At 42.6% G+C, this 12,878-nt stretch overlaps 1 protein-coding gene across 1 annotated transcript in view; it reads left to right on the forward strand.

Moving 5' to 3' along the window:
- BEND7 (BEN domain containing 7) overlaps window positions 1–12,878 on the forward strand; it is a 74,784-nt gene that overhangs the window by 25,134 nt on the left and 36,772 nt on the right. Inside the window, exons 3-5 of the mRNA XM_021696739.2 lie at window positions 411–713; window positions 3,629–3,751; window positions 7,167–7,432. Of these exons, the coding sequence (XP_021552414.2) occupies window positions 411–713; window positions 3,629–3,751; window positions 7,167–7,432 (692 nt within the window). The remainder of the gene's footprint in view (window positions 1–410; window positions 714–3,628; window positions 3,752–7,166; window positions 7,433–12,878) is intronic.

The raw sequence follows: 12,878 nt of genomic DNA on the forward strand, positions 1-12,878 counted from the left end.
TCCCAAGTGAACGTCTGCGGCAGATCCAAGCCCAGGCTTTCGGCCCTGTAGTCCCATCATGGGGGGGTCTTTTGCCTCAGCTCATTTTCTTAGGACACCCTCACTCAGAGGGAATTTAAGGTGTGTTCTTCACACCTTAAGAGATGAAACCCACTCAGAAAAGTTCTTTTATCCTAAGAGAATTTAGCCAGAAAGAAAGTTAAAATGAGATGCACCAGGAATATGATGGGTTTCTTCAGACCATAGCCAGTTTTCTTGCCTTTAATTTTTATAGATTACTTAAGTTTCTGAAAGCTTGCATTTGGACTCAGGAATCTTTCCCATTTCCAAAGAAGGGGTGTGTTTTTTGGCGGTGGATTATTTTTTCTTCTGCTCATGCACAGTGATCTCTTTGGCCCTGTTTCCATTAGGAGATGAAAGCATGGAAATTAAAAAACAAATCACAGGAATGAGAAGATTACTGAATGACAGCACTGGGAGGATCTATCAGCGTGTGGGCAAAGAAGGAGAAAAATTAAAGGAAGAACCCCAGGATTTGGATTCAGTCTGGCCTCCACGTTTGAACTCCTCTGCTGAGGCCCCACAGAGCCTCCACCCTTCTTCACGTGGTGCGTGGAATGAGTTACCACCCCCCAGCGGGCAGTTCTCAGGGCAGTATGGCACCCGCTCTAGAACCTTCCAGAGTCAGCCCCACAGCACTGGGAGCTCCAACGGTATGGTCATGATGAGACATTGAGAATGCTCATGGGGGTGGTGGGGGGGTGGTGTCCAAATGTGTTTTACTTCTAAGTGTTCACCATGGTTTTGAGTTCAAACCCAAACATTAAACCCTCCCCTAGTCCCCTGCCTTGGCTGAGCAACACAAAGAGTATAAAAACCAGAATTGAGAAGCAAGAGTAAGGCTCTGTATTAGAAATCACGATTTCTTAGAGGGATTTTAGCCCTTTAGGAAGTGAAAGCTATCATTTGCCGGGCGCCTGGGTGGCTCAGTCGGTTAGGTGACTGCCTTCGGCTCAGGTCATGATCCTGGAGTCCCGGGATCGAGTCCCGCATCGGGCTCCCTGCTCGGCGGGGAGTCTGCTTCTCCCTCTGACCCTCCCCCGTCTCATGTGCTCTCTCTCTCAAATAAATAAATAAAATCTTTAAAAAAAAAAAAAAAAGCTATCATTTGCCAACACACTGATACTTTTGTCATCGGAAGGAGCTCCCCTTTGTCATCAAAGGGAGCTTCTGGTCAGATGGGTATCATTACTACATCCTCTTGCTTTTTTGCTTTTCTTCATGATCACAAGGGTTGTGGTGACCGGGGGGCAGGGTGGGGAGACACATATCCCAGCATCCTAGTGACACCTTTGCTTTTATGGGACATTCCAGTAACTGCAGCAGATGATCCTTGTTGTAGGGCTTCCTTCATTAGGGCTGAAAACTATCCCTTTAGAGTAAAATTTCCTTAATTTAAATTCCTAACTGTTCAGAAAAGAAAATTAAAAGGTAATTTTTTTTTCAAAGCTTAAAAAAAAATTGATAATTTTTTTCTGGACATGTTAACTTACCATCCAGTCACCTTGGATGTTAGTTGTCCCATAAATGTTATATGGATGTGCAGATCTGTAGTTTTCAGAAAGAGAACAAGAAAAAGCAAGACTGCATTTTCAGTTTCCTTGAAAAGTTAAGGATTTTCTTTTTCCATTCATTATTCCTTCAAGAAGAAGAGAACTGTTTTGATTTTTTTTTTAACACAATTTGCAGTAACCAGTTCAGAGGCATGAAAAGCCATCCCGAGACACTGCTGATGAGACAGGGGGGACCCCAAGAGACGTACGGGAGTCTTCTCTTTCTCTCAATATTGCATTAGCCAGATCACATTCATGTCCTGGCATGCTTCCAGGTTAGGGGGACATGGCTCTTTAAAGACTCCTCCATAAAAATGAGAAGTCAGTTCTCCTTAAAATTAGAAAATGATTTATAACAAGTTGGAAAGGGTTGGTTTTGTCCTCTAAAAATGACAAAGACAGTACTTAGAATACTGACTAGGAATATTCTTTAAGGCCCTCCTAATTCGACTGCCATGGAAGAAACGGTAAGAGAAATAGGACACCCGCAGGTGTGTATGAAGTTAATTCACCCCGCATCAATAAGTTTTGGGTGAAGAGCATTCTGTTTTCCAGGATGCAACAAGGATGGTGGATTTACTCGGGAAAATGTTATTAACGTTAAAAGTTACAAACATAAATTCCCCCATATTGGTTTGAAAACAGATTTTTTGTGTTTATTGTTTGCTTATTTTCAGTAGAAATTCATCGTATACAACTGTGACTACTTCGAATTTCATTGAAATTATTTGCAGTTTTAAAAGTTGTAACATCTCAGTTTGCTGCAACTTTGAGTGTAAATAATTACGCTACTCCAAGCATTAAGTTGTCCATACGTATTTTGTGATTTTGCCATGGTGAAGTTTTTTATAGTATCCACAAACAGTGCATACTGTGGAATTAAAATTACACTTAATGTATAACAAAAGATGCAATTGGATCCATGCCTTCAAACTTTCCCCTTGTGCCTGGGGACACCCTGAGTGACAGCACATTCCAGTTCCCAGTGGTCGGGTTGGACACAGACGCCAGAGGGAACGCTGCAGGGAGAGGGATTTTCCAAATGTTCCACTGTATCCCAAGGACACGGGGACAACCTATGTTTAATAGGATGGTTTTACTAAGGAAAAGATACTAAATTGAAACAGAGATAAGGAGGCTAAAGCGAGGGAAACGTAAGACATGGGGAGGGGGAAAAGAGGTGTGAGGGTCTCCTTCACTAAGGTGGAGAAAAGCCAGCACCGAATATAGCCTCCCACGTACACTCTGCCCCCCCGGCTCTTCCCCGCCCCAGACGTCCCACTCCCACAGTGTTCTAAAAGTTTTAATGTCTTGACAGTTCTTAATTTGGGGAAATACTAGAAAAACTATTTTTTTAATAGTTAGACACATTTGATTTTTTTTTTTTTAAAGATTTTGTTTATTTATTTGACAGAGAGAGACACAGCGAGAGAGGGAACACAAGCAGGGGGAGTGGGAGAGGGAGAAGCAGGCTTCCCGCAGAGCAGGGAGCCCGATGCGGGACTCGATCCCAGGACCCTGGGATCATGACCTGAGCCGAAGGCAGACGCTTAACCGACTGAACCACCCAGACGCCCCTAGACACATTTGATTTTTAACGTGAGGTTTTAGAACGTGCAGCTACCGGGTTTTTCTAGAAGGCCGTTCTTCTCAGAGTTCGTGTTTTTCTGCAAGAGTGTATGTTTCTAGTGAAGTTTTATGGTGCTGTCACCTGAGATGCACTGGTGTGACACTAGGGAGGCCTGCTGTGACCGCGAGCGTGGGCACACGTCCGTGCGGGCTCCAGCATCCCGCGAGACGCATGCACCTTATGGCGCAGAAGCCTGGATAATTAGATCAAGTCGGCCCCCAACATTCAGGTGGTAACAGATATCGGGTACATTTTCCTTAGGCACTGTTTCATAATAACCGCACGTGCTTCAAAATGCTGTCAGGATACCTTCCTTTCCCCCCCACCCCCTTTATAATTTTGTTGTTGACATTTGGAGTGTGCCATTCTTTTCTTTGATGCTTAGGAGAACTTCCCGCCGTGAATTCGTCCGTTGGATCCAACTGCTGTACTTGCAACTGCCAGTCAACGTTGCAAGCCATCCTCCAAGAACTCAGGACCATGCGGAAATTAATGCAAATTCAAGCAGGTACTGACACCAGGCCCCTGACTTTTAATGCCTTTGACCTCTTCATTTGGGTCATTTATTGTGCTCTTGGTATTTGGTTCTTCTCGCCTTGCTGTCTCGCTGTGCTTTTTCAACATGTTTTTCCTTTAGCAAATCTAACAGGTTTCTCATTGCTGATACTACTACTCATACACTCGTGTGCGCAAGCCACAGAAGTGTGGCTGACTCCTCTTACCTCCTGAGGTGCTCTGTTTGGGGGCTGCATGCATGTCAACAACCCCTACGCCCATCCCTGCCCCTTGTGGGGCGCAGCGTGACGGCAGGGAAGCCGCGCATTGTCGTACAGGTCTGCAGGGCCCTCTCGGGAGCGTGGGCTGTCCTGGCGAAGACTTTCAAGAGCGTAAGCACATCAGGTGCTGCCTCTTAGGCCTTGCTTGCGGCTTGTCTCCCTAATATTCAGCATATAGAAGCCCGAAGACACCTCATGTCCTGTCTTCCTTAGTTACATGACGCCTCTTTTGTTCTCACCCGTGTTAGTCAAGTGGAAGGATGGAAGAGCCGTGAGTCTGCAGGTTGGGGTCAGTGTCCCTGTTGTCCTCATGAGGCTGTGTGACTTCTCTGTGCTCAGATTTCTCATCTGGAGCTGGAGCATTAATATCTAACTCACAGGATGGTTTTCAAAATAGAATGAGTTAGTAAATGTAAATGAACTCTCTAAAGCATGATACAGGCAGAAACTATTTCGTTAGTGTTGTTCTGAAGACCAGGAGCGGGTTCATAGAAGTCTAGGTCACCACCACAGCGAGTGTGGTGTCTAATCTCAACTCAAAAATGCAACTTTTTGGTCACAGATCCAGAAAATAATAAATCATTTCATTAAGGCCTCCTCCGGTGAGGGAAGACTGCTCCTTGAGCAGGAGATAGCATAGTCATATGTGGCCGGCATTCCCATTCCTGCACTGTAAAGAGATTCAGGAAGGTCATCGTTCAGAAATCGTACTTGGTGCCATTTAGTGAATTCTAGCAAAATTGTAATATACAGTGATGTGGTTTTGATATAAAAAGCTTAATACGTAAACACACCGTCACCCAAGAGCGCAGGAAAGGAAGGTGAACAAAAGGCCCTCTGAAAAGCAACATCTAATTGTATGTGCTGAATTTGGTTTTAGCCCAAGGAAACAATAAGCATTTTGGTGAGGCCAGTAAGCGTTCACTCATCTTGTTCCACCACAACAACCCATGTTCTTATTGACCTGGCAAAAGTTAACATCTCTTAAATGAGGAGCACAGAAAGAAAGTCTCCTTCATGATGTACAGATTCTTTTCCTGGAGGAAGAATTTGTTAGCACTTAAGAAAATATGCATATGAAATTCTAATGATTTATTTTGTTACTTAAGCTCCTTACTACCGAAATGGCAAACTACAAATTGCAACCATTTAAATCCTTGACTGAAGCCCTTTTGGAATCTATTAAGTAAATGCCACTTTGTCACCGTGTTTTCTTTTCTGAACCTTTGCAGATTAGGGCGGTAAATGATTCCAGAGTTTGTAGGAGAGCAGAAAGGATAAACCAAAAAAATTACTCTTCTTTAATTTCCTTAAACTTAAGAATCTGTGTTGTGTGGGTAGATTGATTTAAGGCTTATTGCCTGTAACATGTAGATTTAAATTATATTTAGAAAGTTTCACCTTTACTTGAGGAAGAAGACAAGGAATACGATGAAGCCATAAGATCTGGAAGCAAGAGAGGACTGCTGTGTCTAGACTTGCCAATGGAGGAGAAAAAGATAGTCCCTGTGTTCTTTAAACCCAAAGCATTTTCACTTTTACTTTAGAATAGCGAAGCTTGGAGAGGCGTGAGTCCTAGACCATTGAAAACTGCTTCCCTTGTCTGTTTGACTTTGGGCGTGGAGACCTGGCCTTGTGTGAAAATCCAGAGAAGAAGAAAAATTCTCCACTCAGGCTTGTACACTGGAATCACTTGAGGAGCTTTGAAAAAGATCTCAGTGCCTGGGCGCCACCCCTACAAATTCCAATTCAGTTAGTCTGGGGTAAGGCTGAGGCACGGACTTTTTTTTTTAAAAGCTCCCGGGTGATTCTAACGTGCAGCCAAGGTCAAGCACCAATAAATTGGACTAATACTGCACAGGTGGTTAAAAACCTTTTCAGTGCTCCTATGCAGTGCAAGGAGTTGTTTTCTTTTTTTTTTTTTTTAAGTAATCTCTGTACCCAACGTGGGGCTCGAATTTACAACCCCAAGATCAAGAGTCACATGCTCCTCCAGCTGAGCCAGCCAGGCGCCCCAAGTAGTTCATTTCTAATACTTGTAAATTTCTTGCCAGTCTAGAGATGCAAATACCAAGTTCAAAGTATAAATATCCTTTATTTGCAAACTGATAGGAAATGATCCATATTTATATGCATTTAAAGATCTTTAGTTTTCATTTGGCTTCTTTCTATAAAAAAGCAGGCATATCCAATGATCATATTTAGTAAGCCATATTGATACATGAAGATTTAAATAATGATGCCATATTTTTCTCTAACACTTTCCATCAGAATATTTCTAAATGGTTAACAAACATGACTTGCCAAAGTACATCTGTGAAAACTATACTTACTATCCTTGATTTCCTTATGTGTAGATTCAGTACTGATACTTGGTCTTTGTTCAGTGCTTTTCATCTTTGGAACTCCACCTGTTTCCGGATTTTGCTGGTCTTCTTGACTTGCACAGAACTATGTCATTCCTATTTTTCAGCTACCTAAAACCAAGGTATGGAGGACAGCCTGGTCAGAATGCAGTACTGAGTGCAGTGCTGCGGAGATGGTTTGTGCATGGACAATATGGGTTTGTGAGGAAGGAGTAACTGGCCCTGATAAATGAGCAGCAGGCTTTGCCCACGGGTGTGCTAGTCATTCCAGACTGATTCTTTAAAAAATGATCATCATTGCTCAGTCTTAGTCCATTTTGGTGCCTGTAGCTTGCCAGCAGCTGATCAGCTTACCCTCAAAGGATGATTAGAATATTCCTGAGTTTGGCTTACCAGGAAGCACGGACAGCTACACCTGAACTTAAGTTCTGAGTTCCCATTTATATAAAAATGTCCTGCGACTTGTAAGAAGACCCTCAGATGTTCTTCTGTGGCTCAAAATCGCTTTCTTCCACAGAACCCAGTGGTAGCAGTAAGTGTGATGATTTACCAGCATCGGGGACAGAGTTTTCTCTGGGTCGCTCTTCTGCATGTAGAACTCAAAAGCACTCCAGAGACGACACTTGGTGTCCTACAGGTCCCACAGGAGATTGACTTTGGTCTCCTTCCTTGACTGAAGCCCATTTCGGTCTCAGCTTGTGGAACATGTAGGTGGATGGGTGATAACTTCTCCCAAGTTCGACTCAGATGCCTGTACTCTATTTTTGTTCATTTTTCACAGTTGGAACCCCAAACAGACAACAACCCCCGATTTCCCTTATATGCTCCCAGCGAACTGCTGTCTCACGCAAGAGAAATAAAAAGAAAAAAGTGCCCCCAAAGACTGTTGAACCTCTGACTGTGAGGCAGAAGCCTGGCGTGTTAGAAACGGAGAAGAAGACAGCCGGGGCCTCAGAGCAGCCTGGCTCCCAGGAGGCCGAGGCCCCCTCGGCCGGGGAGAACCACGTGCTGGGATTCGGCATCGTCCTGGAGTCGCCTGCCTCCGATGTAAGTCCATGTTCTCTGGCTACTGACACGAAACTGACGTCACTTGCAGGAATTTTATAGCACTAATATACTTTCCCCTTAGCTCGTTCCTCCCAGGAACACTAGGGGAACTTGCAAAAGACATGTGAGAATGAGGAAAGGAAGACCATTAATAATTTCCTTGCCTAGAATTTTCACTTCCCAAAATCTTCTACCTTCTTTATTTGAACGTGCCTCCATTCTTTATCCCTGCACGAAGAAGGGTGATGGAGTAAATAATCTGCTCACTAGTTTCTTTAACAGTTTTAATTCTGAAGTGGCCATTTTCAATGTCCTCAGCATAGAGAGCTAAAAGAACGTAATTAAATCCTTTGTAAATGGGCATAAATGAACAGAACCTTACAGATAAGGTCACACCTTTCTAGAAACACAAACTAATAATAAAAAAAGAGCAGTAGTGCTAATTCGATTTTATAGATGCAAGCCACACTGCAATTAGGTTGCAGTGCCATGCCATGTACTCTGTGTAATGATAGGTTAATGCTCTGCAACGGTTTTTCTATTTTAATATCATAGTTAGAAAGTTGTGGCAGTCCCAGATGTTGGATGACATCTAAGATACCCATCCAACTAGCCATTTTATAGCCATATGACTATAAACTGATATCTTTAAGAATATGCTATCTTTGTAACTGCGTACTCTATTTACAATATCTTTATCTAAGTACATTGATGCAAACCCCTCTTGTTGGGGGAGTTCTTAAAATAAACAGGAGTGAGTGATCTATTATTATCAGTTTGCATAGGATGAGAATCCTGCTGAGAACACCCACAGGCCTATATGGGATTGGAGTTTGGCCCTACCTTTTAAACTTTAAATGAAAAATAATTGCTATTTTTTAAAAAAAGTGTTCCCTTTCAAATTGCAGAAAGGCAGTTTGCTAGCATGTATCCATGTTGGGTCTTTACCAAAGGGAGGTGACTCTTTTAGGCTAGAAAGTCATTTGAATTTTTATCCAGTCCTTAGTGTGAAAGGGTTTTCTTGGTTTTTTTACCTTTGAACACATGCTAAAATTAGGAAGCAGTTCTTCTCGACTCAAAACTTAATTTTAAAAAAATCATTAATGATGATAATGTTCTACCCCAGGCCAGTCCGCTGACTTGATTACATCATATGCTTATTGCAACTAAGGCCCCGGTTTCAAAACCCAGGTAGATCACATATTTGGAAACAGAGGTGAATTATTCCACAACACAAAGTACATTCAATCTTAAGCAGTTTTCATAATACTTTTATATTTGTTTTGAACTTTCTAAGGGTTCTTTTCTGATAGACATTAATGTATCAGGAGCAATCATTTGAATTGTGTAAATCATCTCCTAAATGGGTCGCTCTAGTGCTAATAACTGAACTTTCTCCTTTCTTTATTTTTAAACTCCAAATATACTTCAGAGATAAACTGAGGAAGATCTGATAAAGGCCTTATGTACATTAATAAAACAGAATAGAATTTGACTGATATCAGCATTATAATTTTGTTTATATGCCAAATAAAAATAAATTGCTTTTTATTCATGATTATTTTTGCTAACAAGAGCTGTTAAATGTAACAAAGCACATTCAGAATTGTCCATGAAAACTCAGTTAGGTGCTGATTATCTTTGACCGAAGAATAACGTGCTTCTAAAAGCAAAAAATAGAGATAATTATCTTTACCTTATCCAGCTGATATGCCATTTGATTCACCTGTTCAACAGAAACTGTAACCGCACCTAGAGGGCTGTGCAATGAACCCCTTCGTTGAGTGAGGCAGTTGTGTCCACACGTAGTGCTCACTGGCATTAATGAGCCCGCTTCCAAGGTCCCTGGGCAGGGAAGGAGGGGTGTGTGGATTGACTCCCTTAGGTGATGGAACCGTCAGTGCAAAGGCATCCAAATTTAGGTGCCCTTCTATTCTTTATTATTTCTTAGCCACAGTCCTTTTAAAATTTGGTGGAAGTCCAGAGGAGAAAACAGGAAATATTATAATAATCTTGTAGGAATTGTTCTATAAAATGGATTTGAGAAAACGTAATATAAATGGATACATATAAGTGGATGGGAATTCTGCACTTGTGTATTTGAAGATGGGCCCTGGGAAGTACCCAGCATTGGGAGGATTAGGTCCAAAGCTGTAGGCCTGGGCAAGTGGTCCAAGGCCACTGGAACAGCCGTCTGGCCAGCATTGGTAGCTGATGATGATACAAAGGTAGGATGGGGCCAGGTAGTGAAAGCCCAGATATGCCGTGCTGATGCCCTTGACCTTCATCTGTGGACACTAGGGAGCCATTGCAAGTTTCAAGTAGAGGAATGATCATACTTGTGTCTTAACAGAGTGGCAAGTGGCATTGCCTTGTGGATGGTAGAGAGATGGAGAGAAGAAAGTAGAGACAAAGAGACCAGGAGGAAGACAGTTACAGTCGGTCGGGTGTGGGAGGGTCTACACAAGCAGTGAGCCTGCAGAAAGAGAAAGGAACCATTTAGGAAGTGCCCACACAGAGGACTTGGTGGCTCAGTCGAAAGCAACCCCCCCACATTTCTCTCTTGGAAAACCAGGTTAGGCACTCTGTTAACTGCGGGGGGGGAAGCAAGGGCAGAAGCAGGCCTTCAGTTCCAGATGGGAAACACAAGTAAGTTTAGGATCACAAAATGGTCCTTAGATGTTTGGAGGGCGAGAGAAAGATTAGAGCTAGAAGCAACAAGAAAAAGACATGTAAAACCTATGCTTCGTCAGGTGTAAAAATTCACATTAATTTCTTCTAATTCACAGTGTATTAAGTCCTTGTTTTGCACCGTGACTTTTAGGGTCACCCGAATACAGATTTGTCTAGGGGCCATGCAGGGCCTTGCAGGGAGACCACCCGTCATCTGAGCGACAACGATTACCCCTACTCAGATGTGGAAAAATACTGCGCTCTCGTCAAAACCAACTGCACTGACCCTCAGAGTGTTGTAAACACTAAATGATAGACAGCAGGTGAGACTGTCCTCCTGCAGTGCCTGGCACATAAAAGGTACTCAATAAATGTGATTGAGTCTGCAGATGACAAAGCGTCTGCATTTGCATGAAGCACAATATACAAAATAAACTTTTGAAACTTTAGGTCTAGGGCTCAGCTTTAATTAGAAACCTCTCTTCAGGGGCGCCTGGGTGGCTCAGTCGGTTAAGCTGCTGCCTTCGGCTCAGGTCATGATCCCAGGGTCCTGGGATCGAGCCCCGCGTCAGGCTCCCTGCCCAGAGGAGAGTCTGCTTCTCCCTCTCCCTCTGCCTGCCTCTCTGCCTACTTGTGCTCTCTATCTCTGTCAAATAAATAAATAAAAATCTTTAAAAAAAAAAAAAAAGAAACCTCTCTTCACTTTAACTCCTCATTTCCTCATTCTCTCCTCATTACCTCTCTCAGTACCCCTGCCCCCCGGGCTCCAACGTAATTCTTTTTTTTTTTTTTTTTTTTAAGATTTATTTTTTTAAAAGAGCACATGTGCTTGCATGGGAGTGGGGGGCAGGGCACAGGGAGAGGGAGGGAGAGAATCTCAAGCAGACTCCCCACTGAGCGCAGAGCCCAACGTGGGGCTCAATCTCACGACCCTGAGATCATGACCTGAGCCGAGACCAAAGGTCGGACGCTCAACCAACTGAGCACCCAAGGTGCTCCCAACATAACTGTCTTTTATAGAACTTTCTATACTTGTCTGTAATTATTTATATGATTTTCTTCCTTCCAGGAAGGAATGCCAGTTTCTCCAGAGCAGGGGCTATATGAAAATAGTGGTATTTGTGTGCCACACTCTGCTCCATAATTTTATATTGCTTTCATTCTCTCTCTGAGGTGTATTACTGTCCTCGTAGATGAGGACACTGTGGCATAAATGGCTTACGTAGCCTGCTCAGGTTCACAGCCAGAAAGGTAGAGCTGATTCTCACACCCAGGTCTGCAGTTGCCCTTATCCACCGAGTGACACACTTGGGCGTCCGTTCTAGCTCCGTTCCTGTACATGAGCCACACTCAGTAACCAGTCACAGGATGATCGTTGTATGAGGAGAACCGAAAGGTTGGACTAAGGCAGTTTACTCTGTTTACTTGGAAGGTTCTAGGAGAGAAGTGAATGGTTAAATGTGCAGGCTCTGAAATCAGGCTGCCTGGGCGAGAAGCTCAGCTGGGTAACCCCTTGCCTCAGTTTTCTGTCCATAAAATGGGAATAACAGTAATGCTGATCTCCTAGAACTGGCCTGCGGAAGAGTTAAATGAAGTAATCTACATGAAGCACTTAGAATAGTTCCTGGTGCATTCTATTTATTTATCTATTTTTTTTTAAAGATTTTATTTATTTATGTGACAGAGAGAGACACAGCGAGAGAGGGAACACAAGCAGGGGGAGTGGGAGAGAGAGAAGCAGGCTTCCTAAGGAGCAGGGAGCCCGATGCGGGGCTCGATCCCAGGACCCTGGGATCATGACCTGAGCCGAAGGCAGACGCTTAACGACCAGGCGCCTCCCTGGTACATTTTAAACACTCAATAAATATTGGTTCTTTTTTAAACTGTAGCAGTCCTAGCTAAGTACCTTACAGGGACAAATCTCAATGTTAAATAAACTGAAGTGTACATATGAATGAACAAATACACATGAATAAATAGTGTTTACAAAAATAGAGTGGCCAGAAATATTTCTACTTTGGGGCAAGATTATTTGACCCACTTTAAATTAGCACATTAAATAAAATTCAAGCCTAAACTCCACAGAAGCCAAACCAGGAGCCCAAAACCCAAAACCGAATTTCAAATTTAAATACAATGTTTCCTTCTTTCTTTCACAGCTCCATGCTCTGCCCTCACTCAGACAAGGGAGCCATGAATTTTTTGCAGTCAGTTTTTTCCTACTTAGTTGGACATACTAAATTGTGGTTTTCAGGGTAGATATATGTGGCTTAAGCTTGTTTCATTGTTGTTGCTTTTGGATTTGGCTTGTTTTTTGGCTTTGGTAAAACACTCAGATCAATTTTTAAAAATATATTTGTGAGGGGCACCAGGGTGGCTCAGTCAGCTGAGCGTCCAACTCTGATCTCCGCTCAGGTCTTGATCTCAGGGTCGTGAGTTTGAGCCCCGCATTGGGCTCCAAGCTGGGTATGGAGCCTACTTAAAAAACATATATATATGCATATATATATGATATGTATGATAATTATTCATAGTAGGACACTTTTTTCTCTTTATTGGAATTATTGTGAATATTTTCCAGTAATCCTAGATTATCCAAATTTAAAAGTTATCAGAAGATAAATCTGTGGCTACCCATCACCTGAAGATAATTTCATTAATGTTTATACTAAGTCATTCTTCTAAAAATAAATAATTTAAAATGTATTGCCCTCAACATAAGTAACTTCTGAAATCAGAATCTGTTTTGTTAACACCTTCTTAGCCCAATAAA

The sequence above is a fragment of the Neomonachus schauinslandi genome, chromosome 5 (genome assembly GCF_002201575.2).
Source record: "Neomonachus schauinslandi chromosome 5, ASM220157v2, whole genome shotgun sequence".
Taxonomy (NCBI): Eukaryota; Metazoa; Chordata; class Mammalia; order Carnivora; family Phocidae; genus Neomonachus; species Neomonachus schauinslandi.